The following is a 17,392-nucleotide window of genomic DNA, read 5'->3' as shown; positions in this document are numbered from 1 at the left end:
GCCCTAGAGCTTGACTGCCAACTTCAACACCCACCATACCCCTGCCCCCTCGGGGAGGCTGGCCTCCTGCTCCCCAGCTTGGCCCCCAACCGGGATCTCAGTTACTCATGCATCAGAGACAGAGGGCACCCTCCTGGCTGACCTACACATCTGTGGCTGCTTTCCTTCCCCAAAAGTCCCCAAATTCCTTGTCATAGCCAGGCTGGAGAGGGTGTCAGAGAAACAGGCCAGGGAGCAGGAAGGATGTAGGGGAGCCCTCACACAAGGAGGGGGAGAAGGTGTGGAACAGAGGGAGAGGAATAGCTCAAGTGGGGGCACTGGGGAGAGTGGAGAGAGGTGCTGGGCTTTCCCAGGAGGAGACGCTATCCTAAGGAACCAGATGTAGGGGTGCCCAGCAGAGTGGGGCAGGGGAGATCTCGGGGGCTGCATCTTCCTGGGGAAGGGGAAGAAGGCCCGTGGACTGTCACCCCAGGCAAGGGTGAGGGCCCTCTTGGCTGGCCAGGAGTGGCTGCATTGGTGCCCCCAGGGTGGAGGGCAGAAGGAGTGAACAGCTGTGCTCTGGGGGACTTGCGTGAGAGCACAAGCCCTCCAGGGGAAGGAAGCAGTTGTCCCTTGGAAGAAAGGGGGAGCTGATTAATCGGGGCGCTAATGAGCAGCAGGGAGAGGAAGCTCGGAGGGGCGGGGGAGGTGGCTCTATCGATCCGAGCCGAGGAACCAGCAGCTGAAAAAAAAGTGAGAAGGGAATCGATCTGAGGGAAACGGCAGCTGCTGGGGATTAGAGCCCGAGGTCCACCCGCCGCTGCCAAACGGCCACCCCTCCCCTGCTTCAGGCCGGGCCCACAGACCACAGCCCTGGCCTGGCCCTGGGGAAGGGGCCCAGGGGTGACTTCTGAGAGTGCAGGGAGCCAATCTGCCTACCCTGGCTTCAAGGCCAGGTCAGGTGCCTGTCATGGGGCAGTCAGCATGCAGCCCACCCACACACCCAGCCCTAGCCACACTTGGCTCCCTGCCTGGGTTGTCCCAAGTGCTCAGCAAAGTGGCTCTCCCCCAGGGGTCCCACAGCTGGGCTCCTCACAAGCCTCTGGATGAGCCTTGGTCAGCGGCTCCCCCAGCTGGGATGAGACCCCCTGGGGGTCAGTGGCAGTATCCAGCTGGGGCTCAGCCTCGCCCAGAGGAAGGTGGGGTTGGCACGGGAAGCAGCTGCTGAGTTAGCATTGAGTGTACAAGTGGCATAGACAACCCCCCTTATCTGCCCGCGGCCCAGACAGCTCCCTCTTAAGCTCCCCCCTCTCTGGTAGACTCTCCAGCCATCCCAGTGCTTCCGCCTCCTCCCTATCCTTTCGCTTCCCCTTTCTCCCAGTATCAATTTTTCTTTACTGGGTTTTTTTGAAAAGGTGATTTAATTGCTTTTTTAAGGTTACTTCAGTCTGGGGCTCTGCCAAGAAAACGGGGAGCTGTCCCCCAAGCTCTCCCCAGCACTCCTTGCTGCCCTGGAGTCTGCACATGCCCCTGAAGTTCCCTGCCACCCATGGAGATCTCAGGGTCACACCCCGCACCCCGCATACTAGCATCTATCATGAGCCCAAATTACGTGTTCTTTCCTCCTGAGGGAATGGCAGAGAGCCTTCAACCTCTACAAGGAATAAAGTTGGGTAGTAACCAGGTACGGGGTGGGGGGAGCATGGGGGAGGGGGGGATCTCCAGTCACTAGGAAATGGAGCAGCAATTAGCTGCGTGCACCCGCCCCCCCAACTGCCCCACAGCCAGCTGTCTCCAATTGTCCCCAAGTCCCCATCACCCAGTCTCCCAGGCCCCTGGGAATCTGGTTATACTCAGTGGGAGTCCCCCTTACCCTTCTAGCCCATCTCTTGGCCTTCCCCCCCACCCCGCCCCACTCCTTCGCAGTCTCTTCTGGCTGCCTCCCTGTCCCTCAACACCCCCTTCTTCTCTAGCCTCCGTCCCCACTCCCCTCCCTCTCCCGGCTTCCCTGCCTGCCTCCCTCTCTGCCCGGCTGCAGTTGGGTGATAATCTCCCTCATTTAGCCTCCCGGCTGCTTCCCCGGCTCATTGCCCAGCTGGTCCCTGGGGCCTGGCCCAGCTTCTTCCCCACTCCCAGCCCCAGCCCTGCACCCAGGCTCCCCCATCCTCTCCCTGCTTCCCCCTCCTCACTCCCAGGGGACCAGTTGCCCCTTGCAGTGAAGCTTCTGGGCCAAGTGTAGCTGGCCTCAACCTGAACCGGGTATGAGCAAGGGGTGGGGGGCAGGGGCGGTTAGGGACCCTGGGGCTGGGAGTGGGGGCGCGCAGGTCTTCGCAGCCTGCAGGGTCAGTCCGTGAAGCCTCAGCCAGGGTTCCTTTGCCCTCCAGTTGTCCCCATTCCCCAGATTTGCTCACAGTCCAGTTCTCCACCCTTCCTGCCCCAGGGTTGCACTAGGCTTCCTGACAGAGAAGCGTGGAGGAACTAGAAGCAGAGCTTAGAGTGACATCGGCACAGCCTGACAAGACAATACATGGGAATGGGAATGGGGGACTGAGGGTAAGGGGAGACCAGGACGGCAAGATGGCTCTGGCTCAGGGTACCTGGGAAGAGGTCTAGAGGTTTTATTTGGGCAAAATGTCCCAAAGGGAGACCACAGACCTCCCAAGACTCAGCTTGGGGTTCCAAGGGAGCCTCAGAAACCTTTCCCGCACCCTGGCTCTCTGGGTCTGTGCCTCTTCTCCCAGAATGGAGACGCGGCCCGGAAGCTGAGTGCGCCTGCTCTTTCCCGCCATTTGTGAGCCCCAGACTCATAATCGACCTGACCCCCAAACACCTAGGCAGCATTCCCCTAGAAAGTCTCCAGCCTTCCCCTGCTCCCAGGGGACACCCACTTGTCACCCTCCCTAGCCCAGACACCTGTCCCAGGCTTGGCTCTGGTGCAGAAATGGGGATAAGCCAGTGTGGGACAGACGTGGGCGGGAAGGGACATGGATGGGGGGGGCCAGGGCTGGGCCAGACCTGGCTGGTGAGCCAGCAGCGGTGACAAACGGGCTGTGCGGGGGCCGAGGGGCGGGGGGCGGAGGGCGGCTGATTTATCTGGGTTATTTATGCCGCGGACGAGGCAGGAGAAGCTGTTAATGAGAGTCCCAGCAAGGGGGGGTGGGGAGGCCCGGACGTGATCTGAGGCGACTGAAGAGGGTTAGCGTCCCGCGCCAGGCCCTGCCCCCACTACCCGCCAGCACTCTACACACCCCCCTCCCCGTCTCCCTAGGGCAAGTCCAGCCCTGCACCTTCCCCTGTGTGGGGCTCGTACCCCCCCCCCCCCCCCGCATTCAGGTATACTCCCAAGCGAAGGCTGGGGGTCACTGGCACTGAAAGGACGGGACCAAGCCCAAGATGGAAGACATCCAGAAGAACTGGGGAGGGGACCAGAAAAGCAGGGAAGGGAAAGAAGAAAAATCCTGGCTGGACAGAACGACGACGTCTGTCGGGCCTGGAGAGGCCTAGGGGTGGAGCGAGTGGGAGGAGGCCTGGTGGGCCTTCGGAGCTGCGGCTGAAGGGAGGGCAAAGGGCACTGAGGTGCAGATCTGGTGGTAGCCAGAAGCCAGGATAGGTCCTGAGTGGCAGGATGTGTGTGTGTGTGGGGGGTGGTCAGGGAGCACAGAGAGCCTGGTAAAGGATGGGGAGAAAATCCCGGGAAGGAGGGGGAGAGGGCTTTGCAGCATCTAAAGCTGCTGGGAGCAGATAAGGCGGCATAGCGGCGGAGGGATTAAAGCTCCGAGGGGCAGGGCGGACAACGCAGAGTGGGACACAGGGTTGGGGGACAGGGAGGAAAGAGCTGAGGGCAAGACACCAGGGCCAAGGAGATGAGTGAGGAAAATGAGGGCTGTGAAGGGGACAGGATGGAATCACGGGCCAAGAGGTGCCCATTGACTGGAAAGAGAGAGGAAAGAAGGGATTCCTGATCATCTATTTTGGGGAGGCCCAACTGCAGGGTGCGTGTGTGTGGCTTTTCTGCCATTGACTGAGACCCCATGCCCTGTGCATGGCAGGGGCAGCAGAGCCCAGCGGAGGGGTGTATTGCTGAGGGCAAGGTACTGGGAAGCGGGCAGGGGAGGTACACCGGACCGGAGCTGACAGCTAGAGACCGAGGGCTCGCAGCGCCTCCTTGAGGTAGCCAATGGTATACACGCATGTCAAAGAGAACACTCAAGGGCGCCTAGCCCACCCCGCCAGACTGTGGCGAGTGTCGGGGTTCCAAGGCGGATGTCATTGTAGGGAGGGGTGTGGGCTTGGAGGAGGGCAGGTGGCTTCCCCAGGGCCTGTGCTACGAACCTGGTTGCCCCTTCCCACTCCCCGCCCTCCCCAAAGGGTGTGCTTGGAGGGGGAGGCCCCGGCTCCCTCCAGACGACAGCCGACGGCGGTTTCGAGGTGGCCTTGGTGGCGGTGGGGTACGCGAGGGGAAGGAAGGGGAGGGGAGCGGGGGTGGCGGGCGGGGCAGAGTAATTGCATGTTTGTCAGTTCTCCTGTCTGCACACGAGGGAGCGTGTGTGTTGGTGGGTGTAGCTGCACCTCGAGGCGTGTGTGTCTGTTGGCAGAGGTGTCAGTGTGTCTGTCTCGGGGGTCTAGGCTCTCCTTGGTCCCTGCCCTCCCCGCTTTGTGTTTTGGGGAGCGTGGCTCTGGGCACACCCAGCTGTGCTCCGTGCTGATGAGGCAGATGTGGCGGGGCCCCAGCTGTGACTGCTTCCCGGAGAGGGGGAGGGGGCTGCAATCTGCTCCCCCATAATGGCTGCTAAGTGCCAGGGGGAGGGGAAGGGAGTGAGCTGGGGGTGGGGCCGAGGCCCCTTGCACCCTCCCGCCCCGGCTTGGCCAGCCTCCCCCATCTGCGCTCTTGGCTCCTGAAGCCCATCCAAATCGTTCTCCACACTCAGTCCCCGTCCCCAGCTCTCCTCCCCTGTCGCCCCATCCAGCTTGGTGCCAGGGACCCACCCTCCTCCCCGGCCCCCAGCTCGCTCCCCGACGCTGATTTTACAGAATAATCTTTTTATGGAAACCAAAAAAAGCGCTAATGGCAGGAGCACACCCCTCCCCCGCATCCCTCCCCCTGCTCATCCCCCACTTTCCACCCCAGTTCCCTCCTGATTCTCCTGCCTCAACCCCTTCCCAGGGCCAGCGCCCTCCTACCCCTACCAGGCCAATGAAAGTTGCGCGCAGGGTCCCTGTAGTGGAGGGGGGCCCCTTGCTGTCCCCTCTCCAGAGGCAGGACTTACACATCCTAGGCCCCGGTTGTCAGCTCAGAGATGGATAGGACCCCAGGCCCAGGGCTAGACAGGAGGGGGGATTACAACTTCCCTTTTCCTTAAACACCCTCCCCCACGAACACACAACAGTGACTCCACCAGCCTTGGGGGAGGGGTCATGTCGCAAAGACCTCAGCTTCACGCCCCCTCCCTCAAACACAGACCCTTTTCCCTTTCAGTGCCTCTCCTACCCAGTCCCCACCCCCAGCAGTCCTAGGAGGGGGTTCCCGGGGGCCAGGGCCTGACACAGACTTATTGGATTTCACGGTGTTTTGCTGAGAAAATAATTAAATTATCATATTTATGATGGAGCTGCCACGGCCTCTGCCAACCACTTGGAACAGAAGGGTCAGGAGTGGGGGAGGAGGCAGAAGGGACCCAGCCCCTGGCCCCATGGCCCACCCTCTCCCTGCCCCTTCCTGTGGGAGGAGACCCCAAGCCCCGAGTCAGCATCTCCAGGCCCTCCCAGCCCCACATGGAGATGATGGAAGGTCTGGCCTAGAGGTGGGGATGAAGACAGAGCGGAGGGGTGCTGGATGCAGCCAGATTAGAGGTCAGAACTGCTTGGCCCTGGGTCACTTCACAACTGCTTACCCAGCCTGCAAGGCCTAAGCAGGGCTGGCCCTGGCCCACTTCCCCTCAGCCTAGCTCCAGAGACAGCATATCCTCCTAACGGCCCGCTACAAAACTATGACATCCTGGGCCCTGGCCCAGCCTCGGGTGCTGATAACAAGGCCCCAGCACCCTGCCTGCTGCCAGGACCCTCTCCTCCCTCCCACCCACGCCCTGCCCCCCCATTCTCTTCGGGTAATTAGATTCCTCTCAATTAGCAGATTACGATCATTACTAGCTCATCTGGCAAGGATGCTCTGCACCCACAGCTGGGGAAAGGGGGGGGCACCAAAAGGGGCACGTGGGGGTCATGGGCACACATGATGGATAAGTGGGTTTCTCTGGGGCTTCTGGAATGTGGAGAGGAGGCTGAGACCTCCCAAAAGGCGAGCCCAGGTGGTGGGAAGTGGCTGGGGCCCTTCCAGAACAGTGCCTCCCACTGTGCTTCTGGAGATTGGCACCCGCTCCTGCCTGCCCTTCCTGCCAGGGAAGCAGGAGACAGACACACACGGCCTTTGGTGGGGAGAACCCCCACCCCGCCAAGAGACAGGCTGGGAGCAGATGGAGCTGGTAAAGCGGAAAGCGGGCCAGGGCTGGGGCTCAGCAGGGACCGAGGAGAGAGTAGGCTGTTGGGTGATCAGCCGCCAGGCCTAGGGTGCCCATTTTCTGGGCCTGCCGCTTGCACCCCACTTCCCAACCAGAGTCCCTCCCCTTTGCTTTCAGAAGCCTGGCATTCAGAGCTTGAGCCAGGTCCAGTGAAGAGGAACAGGAGGAGGGCAGGCATCGGCAGGGCAGAGGCAAAGGCGGGGGCCTGGAGGCTGAAGCTCCTGGAGGGCCTTCCTCTGGAGCAAGAGGCTGAGGCAGTGGGAGGGGAGACTTACCAGGGCTCTGGATTCATTATTCATGAGCCCAGAGCAATGACTCCAATTTAAATGCTAATGTGGGGGGGCCTGACTCAGCTGCCCCCCTTCCGCCCCCAACAGCCCAGGCACAATCGGGAGTCAGCTCTGGCTCCAAGGTTCACGGGGTTTATTAGCGAGTGGGGAGGGAGACCGGAGTCCCACGGCCACCCACATTGCTCCCTGCGTGTGTCGCTCCCGCCTGGCTTCCTCTGGGTCTTTCTGGACACAGGCTGGCCAGGCAGGCAGGGCAGGAGCTCAAGGGGAGCAGGGAGGAGTGGGGAGGCCTTCCAGTGGCCCCCCTCAGAGGATGATCTGGTTGGTGAAGCTGCGGCTGAGCTCCTTGTGTGGCAGAACAATCGAGTTCAGGATGAGCACCTCAGCAGGGATCCGGACCCGGCAGCCTGTAGAGTGGACCAGGGCACCCCAGGAGGTCATGAGGAGGGGAGCTGGGGGCCATGGCCATAGGGAGGCATCCCTCCCTGCTCATCTGTGCCCTGGCCTTGTGCCCCCAGTGACTCACACAGGGCCTGGCACACAACAGGCACTCAGTAAATGTTTGCTAAGCAAATCAACACACACACACCCTCTGGAACAAACGCGACCCACAGAGCACAACCAGCACCTGTGGAGGTTTCTCCTGACCTCACAGCCCTGGGCCCCAGAGGCTAGAGGCTGTACCCAGGGTGGTGACCGTACCTAGGATGGTGATGGCCGGCAGCAGCTTCCCATCCTTGAAAAGGCTCTCACTGTCCATGTGGGCTCGGGGGTCATTGGGGTTGGGGTCATTAGGGGTGCCCTCCACGCGGGCCCAGCGCCCCACGGTGCTGCCCCAGCCTACAATGCTGTGCAGCACGCACGTGTGCTCCTACCAAAAAGGACAGTGTGGGTGAGGGGGGATGCAGGATGAGGGGGCAATGCAGGGTGAAGAGTGGATGCAGGGTGAAGGGGGGTGCAGGATGATGGGGGGCGGGAGACAGAAGGAACTGTGAGAGAAGAGGTCAGATGCAGAGTCCATGGGGTTCACCTTTCTTTGCCCCGAGGTGGATGCCCAGGCCCTCCCCTCAGCTTCCTGGGGGCCACACCCTGCTGTGTGTGCCCAGGTGCCTACCTGTAGTGTGGCTCCATGGAGGACAATGCTCTCTCGGAGCCGCACACCCTCGCCCACAGTCACCCCCTCCCCAATGGAGACGTTGGGGCCCAGCTGTGGAAAGGAGCACATACCATGAGCCTTGGAGGGACTTGAGGAACCCCCAAATCCAATCCTCACAACAGATAAGGGGAAAGGGAGCTGCTCAAGGTCCCACAGCAGGTTGTGACAAAGCAGAGGGGATAGCACCTGGAGCTCGGGAGGTACCCACAACCCCCATTCACCCTGACAGCACCTTGACCCTTCTGGGGCTGGGCACATCACTTACCACAGCAGATGGGGCCACCTTAGCTGTTGGGTGGATGTAAACGTTTCCTAGAAGCAGAAGAGAGACCTGGGGGCAAATACCCTAAACCATATCCAGAGCGGGTGGGGGCAGGGACTGAGACTTCAACCCTTGGATCAGAGTTGGGAGTTGAGACTCAAAGGTAGAGGAGACTAGGTGGGGACAAGGGGTAGAGCTGGGGCAGGGTGTGTACCTCGGATCCGTGGACCCCCTGGGGTGTGCTTGGCCAGCCGTTCTGGGTGAGTGAACTGGTATCGGCCCAGATAGAGGCGGGAGGCGTAGAGGGCTGAGCTGGAGGGCCATACAGTGGGGGAGGGCTAAGGGGCCAGTATGGCCTGTGCCCACCACTCTAAAGTCTCTTAGTGAGGGAAGAGGTCTCCTCCCCATTAGAGCCCCCTCCCCACCACATACCCTGCAGACTTGATCTGGCTCCAGATGCCATCGGTGAGGTGCACGTAGATCTGGCCCTGCCCGGCCAGCGCTGAGAACACATCCTGCTCCAGCCGGATGGTGCCCGCTCCTGGCCAGAGGCCTAGAGAGTCCTCGCTGTCAGAGAGGAAGGACAGCCGTTCCCCAGCTGAGTCCTGGCTGGGGGGCCAACCCACTCTGACTCTGGGACAGGAACTGCAGGGGTCCCCCCACCTCCCTAGGCCCCTGCCCAGGACGAGTAAGATCCTGTCCAAAGGGGCACGCCCATCCCAGTCACTTTTCCCATCACCCTCACGCACATCTCACCCCCGTTGTTGACTGAATTGTGTCCCCCCAAAATATGTGTTGTAATTCCTAGCCTCTATGCCTGTAGTTATAATCTCATTTGGGAATGGGTTGTCTTTGTTATGTTAATGAGGCAGGGTTAGCGTAGGGTGTCTTGAGTCAATCTCTTGAGATATAAAAGAGATTAAACAAGCATGCAAAAAGCAGAGATGGTAGGAGAGAGATGCCAAGCCACATGAAGATCACCCAGGAGCAGAAGGTCAAAGAGACAAGGACCTTCTTTCAGAGCCAGCAGACAGGAGAAAGCCTTCCCCTAGAGCCAGCACCCTAAATTCTGTAGAGGCTGGAAGAGTTTTAAGGTACCTAATAGTAAAAGCCTAGATTGCCTCGAGGAGACTATTGGTAGAATTATGGCCATCAGAGGCAATTCTAGTGAACGCTTAGAAGGAAGTGAGGAGAGCTATAGAGAAAGTCTCTATTGTCTTAGAGAATGTTGCTAGCAACGTGGACGTTAAGTGTATTTCTGGTGAGGCCTTAAATGAAAATGATGAACATGTGACTGGACAATGGATAAAGGGCAATGCTTTTTATGCAGTGGCAAAGAACTTTTCTGAATTCTGTTAAAATGTTTGGTAGAAGGTAGACGTTGTAAATGATGAACTTGGATATCTGGCTGATGAGATTTCTAAGCAAGATCTTAAAGGGGCTGCATGGTTTCTCCTTGCTGCTTATAGCAAAATGCAAGAGGAGAGAGATGGACTTAAACTGTGAAAAATGAAGGCAGAACTTGTAAAAATTTGGAAAATTCTGTTGTACAAATTAAGGACACATGTTCTAGAATGTTCACCAAGGACATAGCTACATAATCTTTCGCTAAAGAGATTAAGCAAAATCTCTTTTGCTGATTGATGGATCTAACCAACTACCACAGTAGAAAACCCATCAGCTTAGACTGAAGGGGACAGAGAAAGAATGAAAAGAAAGTAAGCTGTCTGCCTCTTGGAATCCTACAGGCAGGAAACAGGTCAAAGGAGCTGCATCTGTTGTCCTCCAAGAAAAGAAAAGGACCATCCTGTAGCAGCTCAGAGGTCAGCAGAACTGTTGGAAGGAGCACAGGAAACAGAACCTTCTTCATTTCAAAGGGTGGGGCCATGGTCTACTGGATCTCAAAGGGTGAGGCCACAGCCTCCTAGGTTTCAAAGAGTCCAGAGTGTGGGGCTGCCATTAAGGTGTGCCAGGGGATGGGGCCACCACTGCTGCCCAAAGCTGAGGGGACGGGGCTGCCATGCCCAAGGGGCAGAAGAATGGGGCCTACCAGGGCAGAGATGGTATGGTCGCCACTCAGATGGTCAAGGAGAATGGGACCACCCAAAGCCGAGGGAGCAGAGTTGCCATCCCAGTGGCCTGGAAGGCGGAGCTGATGCCCAGGGCCGAGGGGCCTCCACCCAGAATCTGCAGTGTGTGGCCAACACCTAGAGTCTGGAGGGCAGGGCCATTACCTAGATGGTCTCAGAGAACAGAGGATTATTTTCAAGCCTTGAGAACTAACGTAAACTGTTCTGCTGGGTTTTGGACTTGTTTTGTGGCCATTATCCCTTGTTTCCCTCCAATCTCTCCCATTTGTAATGGAAATGTCTACCTTGTGCCTGTTCCACCATTGTACTTTGGAAACAGATAACTTGTAATCTAGATTTCACAGGTTCACAGATGAAGAGGAATTTTGCCCCAGGATGGAATATGCCCAAAGTTCCACCCATATTTGATTTAGATGATTCAGAAGACAAGATTCTGGACTTGGAGTTGATTTGAGACTTTTAGGATGATGTGATGGGGTAAATGCGTTTTGCATGTGGGAAGGACATGAATTTTTGAGGGCCAAAGGGTGGAATGTTATGGATTGAATTGTGTTCCCCCAAAATATATGTTGCAATTCCTAACCTCTATGCCTGTGGTTATAATCCCACTTGGGAATGGGTTGTCTTTGTTATGCTAATGAGGCAGGGTTAGTATATGGTGTGTCTTGAGTCAATTTCTTGAGATATAAAAGAGATTAAACAAGCATGTGAAAAGCAGAGATGGGGAAGAGAGATGCCAAGCCACATGAAGATTGCCCAGGAGAAGAAGCTCAAAGGGACAGGCCTTCTTTCAGAAACAGCAGACAGGAGAAAGCCTTCCCCTAGAGCCAGCACCCTGAATTCAGATTTCTAGCTTCCTAAACTGTGAGAAAATAAATTTGTTTGTTAAAGCCACCCACTTGTGGTATTTCCGTTATAGCAGCACTAGATAACTATGACACCACGCCCAGGCTGGAATGCTGTCATGGGGGAGCCCCAGGTACTGACATGCTTCCCACCCCTGCCCCACGTCCAGGAGCTGGACCAGACCTGGGTTCCCTCCACTTTCACATTCCCCTCCCCATTCACTCCTCTAACCCCTCAAGGTCACCCTCCCATCACTAGATGGAATGACACACAGACTCACCCAAGAGCAAGGCAGCTGGTGAGGGCAGAGACAGTCACAGAGAGAGGGAGAGAAAGATGGTAGAGATGTCAGCCCCGCAGAAACAGAGACAGAGGCCAGGAGAAACAGAGAAAGAGCAGAGAGGTGGGTGGGAGTAAGAAGATGGCTCTGAACAGATGAGGCAGGAGATGGGGAGATGGGCTGGGGAAGGAAGAGGGAAGGCAGGGGATGCAGAGAAGGACACGGACCATGGCCCAGGAGGGCGCCCCTGGGACCAAGCAGGGCTCTGGGTTGCTATGCTCCAAGGCCAGGGGCTTCAGCCCGAGAGGACACATGTGTATGTCTGCACCCGAGTGTGTGTGCACCCGGATGAGTCTTGCCGTCTGTTCCAAAAGACATCTCTGGGACACTCAGGGCTTCAGAGAAATGGACCAGAAGGGGAGTGGGCAGGTGGTGACAGAAAACGAACTGGGATGGATAAGGAAGAGGGACAGAATGAGGTTAGGAGGGGAGGGACTGGGGAGGCTCGGGCTAGAGATGACAAGTAGAGATAGGAGGAGGAGGAGGAAGGTGAGCAGGTTGAGATGGAGTCTGCAGAGACTGGGAGGGGGGGCATCTGTGTCTGGGGGTCCTTGGGGTAACAGGGTCATGGGGCCTGCCTCACAGTTGCCTGTCCTGTTGATTACGCTGGAAGACATCCCGAAGGGGCTTCAGGGCTTCCGGGGAAAAGAGGTAGATGCCGCAGTTGATGATGTCACTGACAAACGTGCTGGGTTTCTCCACATAGTGCAGGACCTGAGAATAGGGTGGTGGGGTTTAGGAGAGGAAGGGACCACTGCCACAATCCCCTAGCAGGTTCTCTGATCGTGGGCCCTCTCCGCCCCTCCTCCCTTGGGTCAGAGGAGTCTTCCTAAAATGCAGAGCATATCCACCACAGCCTGGCTTTAAACCTGTGGTGACTGTCCTTCACTTTCACCTTCAAGACGAAGTCCCCTCCCGCCCTGCCCCACCTCCCAGCACTCCAGGAACACAACTCCACACCACTGCATGCTGCTCGCTGGGCCTAGAATGCCCTTTCCCACCTCTTCCTCTGGAAAACTCATCTTTTAAAACACTGTCACTCTCTGTGCCTGCCCAGAGTTAGCCATTCAGGCCTCGGTACCCCTGGGCCCTGGGCACACCTCACCTGTGGCACCTGTGTCATTTGCAATGGTTGGTTTTTGACTTTATTTCTCCCCCGAGACTGAGGGGTCCTGAGAGGCAGGCATTGTGTCTTTTTTGGCTCTGTTTCTCTCACACTTAGCTGATGCCTGGTACAAGACTTTAAAAACTATGTATGTATATATGCCTGTGTACATACGTATGCATATGTGTATATGTTTATATATCTAGGTTTTATATGGGAGCATAGATAAATAAAGGGGTGTGTGGGAGTCAGACTCACGGGCAAGGAGTTTCACAGACAGGGACAGAGACCCTCTGCCTTGTCGACCATGCTCCCACCTCCATAATTTTGGAGGCACTGTGCCATTTCCAAGGAGCCCTGGTGGTGCAATGTTAAGTGATCAGCTGCCAACTGAAAGGTCAGAGGTTTGCACCCACCAACAAACCCACCAGTGGCTCTGCAGGAGAAAAGACCCATAAAGATTGCTGTTGCTGTTGTTGCATGCTGTCCAGTTGACTCCAGCTCTGGCGACCCTATAAGACAGGGTAGAACTGCCCCCATAGGGTTTCTTAGGCTGTAATCTTTATAGGAGCAGATCACCAGGTCTTTTCTCCCAAGAAGCAGCTAGTGGGTTCAAACTGCCAACCTTTTGGTTAGCAGCCAAGCGCGTAACCAACGCACCACCAGGGCTCCTTCTGTAAAGATGACAGCCTAGGAAACCTATGAAGAAGTTCTACTCTGTCACTTGGGGTCACTGTGAGTTGGAATTTAACTCAATGGCACAAAACAACAACATGCTGTTTCCTGCCTCTGTGCCTTTGCACACATTGTTCCCTCAGCCCACAATGCCTTCCTGTTCCCTTCATCATTTAGCCGAATCCAACTTGGCTCCTCCACGAAGCCCTACCCACTCCCACCCAGGCAAGGCTAGGTTGGGCACCCTCCCCCGAGTGCACCACATCTCTGGACATTAACTGTTATCCTTTCTCCCTTGCCAACCTCTCTGAGGATATCACTATTTAAAAGGACATAAGAGATGACTGTGGAATTCCTAGGTGGTACAAATGGTTAACATGCTTGGCTGCTACCCAAAAGGTTGGAGGTTTGAGTCCACCCAGAGGTGCCTTGGAAGAAAGTCCTGGCAATCTACTTCCAAACAATCAGCCATTGAAAATCCTATGCAGCACAGTTCTACTCTGCCACACATGGAGTCGCCGTAAGTCGGAGTCGACTTGATGGCAACTGGTTAACCAGTAAGAGATGATCAAGACTGAGGGTCCCTTTCTGGGGCTCGCCCCATAGCATTTCACATTCGCTAGAGGCCAAGGGGTGGGAAGGACAATGATACAGAGGGTGGGCCCCACCCAGCCCCCTCTCTGCTCTCACCTCATGCGTCTGTGGATTCTCAACGATGCACCCATAGTTGAGGGATTGCGTCCTGTTAGCCTGAAAGACAGACACCCCGGAGACAGTGACCTGCCCGCTCCAGGATGGCAAGGCCTGGTTTCTCTTTCTTCCCTCACCTCTAGCACCTGGCACGCAGCTCCCACTGACAGGCCTTCAGCAACGGTGAGAACTGACAGCAGCCCTCCCCCTCCCTACACAGAACAGCCAAAGTGCTTGGGGTTGTCACTGAGACCGCCATTACTGCTGGGGTTTTTGGCATATCTCCAACTCCTGGGGCTGCTCCTTCCTCCCTGACACTTTGCATCCCAGGAACCTCTCTGGATTATTCTCCTGCCCACCCCCACACCCTCCAGTCCTCCTAGCCCCCTCACCGTGGTGCCTAGGAGTAAGAAAGGATGGGGCTGGCATCTGTGGGCATCCAACATAGTACTCAAGGGGAAGTCAGAGCAGACATCAGCGTTGAGCACAAAGAAGGCCTCGGGGCTTCCGGCCAGGATCTGGTCCCGGAAATGGTAGAGACCACCTCCTGTGCCCAGGGGAGCAAATTCCTGCAGGTACCTGTCCCCAGGGACCCCAGAACCAGCTTGGTGAGATCAGAGGAGGCACATATCATAAGCCTAGGTCACCTGACCCTGTTCCCAGGGGTGCTTCTGCCCAAGCCCCACAGGAAACACAATATATTCAGGGATCTAGAGCTGCCCAAATAAGAATCCTCCTAGTGTACGAGGGTGAACTCTGAAAAACGTTCGCTCAATCCACTCCCAACAACTCAGAGGGCTGGGGCACCCCCTCCCGATATGCACGTGTACATAAACACCTGATCGGAAGGTTAAACTCCTGCTGGGCAGCTTCTAGGAAGCGGGTAAGGGACTCATCAGGTTGGTAGAAGCCAATGAGCAGAATCTCCTGCATTCCAGGAACCTGAGGGCAGGGCAAGAGGTCGGGAAGAAAAACACTGGATAGGAGGGAATATTGGGCAAATCTCTGGTACTGGCCCAGAAGTACAGAAAGCACAGTTTTGGTCTCAGCTGTGGGGACCCTGCATACTCACTTAACCACTCTGGCCTAATTTCTTCTCTTATTATTTCCTCCTCCCTCACCCACCTGAACTGGGGCTCCCATTGGGAAGATTTTGCCTATCAAGCTGCATTAAAGAATAATCCATTCATTGTGTTCTATTTTTATTACTGCCAATCTGATCAGCATGAGGAAAGGGCTACCACTCACCACCAAGTGCCTGGCAACCAAGGAAACTAAGGCTCAGAAAGGTTGAGAAATTTGCTCAAGGCCTCACAGCAGGTATGTGGCAGAGCCTGGATTTGAACCCATGCTTGCCTGTCCCAATACCAAGAGCAATAAAGAAACGAGATCCGTGGTGAGCAAGGAGATGAGTTCTGTGCTTTGTTATCTTTAAGGTTCCCCAGGCTATGGCTTTAGATTATCCCTAAGGTCTCATCAGATCTCACATTTCATAAAGATAGGAATGAAATCTGAGCAGGAAGAGGCCAGATGAGAGAATAGATTAGGCGGAGAAAGCAGGGCAGCTGCACTGCAGACCTCCAGGGGGTGCAATTCCTACTGTCACCTGTGAATGGTGGTCCCTGGAGTTATGCCTAGTGGGAATGGATCATGTTTGGGAAGAGGAAAATGTGGCGTGAAGGAGATAAGCAGGAGGTGAGGCGGGAAAGGGGTGCTTATGGGATTACCTGGGCACAGGCCTCTACGTGGTGCTGGATCATTGGAACCCCCGCCACAGGAAACAGTGGTTTGGGCACCTCAAAAGACAAAGGCCTGAAGCGAGTCCCTGAGAGAGGAGAGAGGAGAACATTTCAGTCTCCTGCCTCCCTCTGCCCTGGCCCCACCACACCAACCACTCCAGTCCACCCCCTCCCCCTACCATCCCTGATTTCTCACCCTTCTGGGGGCCTCCAATCAGGATCACAGCTTTGAGCATGATGGTGATTGTTACCTATACCTCAAATCCCAACAAAGAAATCAGGCTCAGACCTCACACCCCAAATCCCAGTTCACAACACTTAGCCCTCTCCCAGGACGGTAAACCCAAAGTTCAGTATGGTGCGTCCCTGGACATACATCTCACAAATACCAACTGAGATTCCAGTCAACCCCCAAACCTCACAGTGATTCCTCCCAAAACTCACACCCCACAATCTGAACCCCAAAGGACTTTCTTCTGGACATGAACAAATTCGGCAAACTCAGAAACTCAGCACAGACCCCCTCCTCAGGCCCCAAGCCTCAGAAACACTGAAGCCCCAAAGCCACCGATCCCCAAATCTTTGTATCTCCATTCTAGATGTTAAACCCTGAATCCCAATAATGGACCTCGAATATTGAACCCCAGACCCTGAGTAAGCCCCAGATATTTAATTCAATCTTAAGAGTGACCGTCAGGTATTGAACACTGATCTGCATCTGATGAACCCCAAGTTCTAGCTAAACCCCTCCAGATGATGAATCCTGAAACTGACCTCCAGGTGATGAACCGCAAATCAAAAGACAAGTTCCCTGGAATCCCAAACACTAAACCTACCAATCCCCCAAGTCCCGATACTGACGAGTGGTGCTGACATCTGGATTCAGTGGGTTTATTGCCGACTCCCCTGAACCCCAAAACTAACTCTGTTCAATAAACCCTAGCCCCGCGTAGCCAGGAGCCGTGGGATCAACACTGGAGCGGACGTGCAGAGAGCAGGCCAGAACCTCTTAGCCTGTCCTCCCTCTAGAAGCCGCCCCCACCCCCACCCCCTACCCCCTACCCCCTTTGCCATCCCACCATCAGCTTCCTTTACCACTAGCACCCTTTACTCCAGGTCTGCCGGCTGGTTGCGGCTTGCTCCTTCCGCGCACGTGTCTTCTCGCAAGTCGCGAGAATTTCTTCGCAGGGTCTGCTGGGAATTGTAGTTCTTAAGTTTGTTTGTTTTTTTTCTCCCCTCGTTCTAACTCTATGAGGATCCCTGGTGGCGTAGGGGTTAAGAGCTGGTCTGCTAACCAAAAGGTCGCTCTCCGAATCCACCAGCCACTCTTTGGAAACCGTAATGGGCAGTTCTCTGTCCTATAGGGTCGCTATGAGTTGAAATCGACTCGATGTCAACGGGTTTGGTTTTTGTTTTTGTTTTTAACTCTATGAGAGAAGGATAGAAGTAAGACTTATGGGAGGACGCGGGGCGTGGCCAAAAGATTCAGGGTGCGGGTCTAGATGAGAAGAGGGCTGGGGCCTGAGAAGCGTAGGCTGGGACCTAAGGTTAGCAAGAGCCCGAAGTGTCCGGGAACTAGCACAAGGGGCAGCAGCCAAAGAAGAGAACTAGGTCCCAGGGAGAAGCAGAGCTGGAGATGAGAGGGGGTGTGGCTAGTCCCGAAAGGGGCGGGGCCATAGCTCAAACAGGCAAGAGAGGGTAGGGC

The 17,392-nt window shown here is 56.2% G+C and overlaps 1 protein-coding gene across 1 annotated transcript; it reads right to left on the bottom strand.

Moving 5' to 3' along the window:
• Positions 1–6,895: 6,895 nt before the first annotated feature.
• On the bottom strand, positions 6,896–16,810 carry GMPPA (GDP-mannose pyrophosphorylase A). Its single transcript, XM_023731214.1, has 13 exons — positions 16,783–16,810; positions 15,884–15,944; positions 15,676–15,773; positions 14,787–14,890; positions 14,341–14,527; positions 13,949–14,008; positions 12,062–12,192; positions 8,635–8,769; positions 8,417–8,514; positions 8,206–8,252; positions 7,899–7,991; positions 7,487–7,655; positions 6,896–7,191 (listed from the first exon to the last, which is right to left on the bottom strand). Exons 2-13 carry the CDS (start codon positions 15,921–15,923, stop codon positions 7,091–7,093), a joined length of 1,263 nt encoding a protein of 420 aa, XP_023586982.1. The 5' UTR covers positions 15,924–15,944; positions 16,783–16,810; the 3' UTR covers positions 6,896–7,090.
• Between the last annotated feature and the right edge of the window lie 582 nt (positions 16,811–17,392).

This window comes from Trichechus manatus, unplaced genomic scaffold, assembly GCF_000243295.1.
Source record: "Trichechus manatus latirostris isolate Lorelei unplaced genomic scaffold, TriManLat1.0 scaffold00041, whole genome shotgun sequence".
Classification (NCBI taxonomy): domain Eukaryota; kingdom Metazoa; phylum Chordata; class Mammalia; order Sirenia; family Trichechidae; genus Trichechus; species Trichechus manatus.
The sequence above is the reverse complement of the archived record's forward strand: the minus strand, read 5'-3'. Positions and strand labels throughout refer to the sequence as shown.

Bases quoted from the DNA above. Each gene is read 5' to 3' on its own strand.
- GMPPA (XM_023731214.1), bottom strand. From the start codon at position 15,923: ATGCTCAAAGCTGTGATCCTGATTGGAGGCCCCCAGAAGG. The intron at 14,009-14,340 runs GTGAGGGGGCTA...TCTGTCTTTCAG, and splicing joins TCTTACTCCTAGGCACCACG to GCTAACAGGACGCAATCCCT. The intron at 7,192-7,486 runs GTACGGTCACCA...TCCACTCTACAG, and splicing joins GCCGGCCATCACCATCCTAG to GCTGCCGGGTCCGGATCCCT.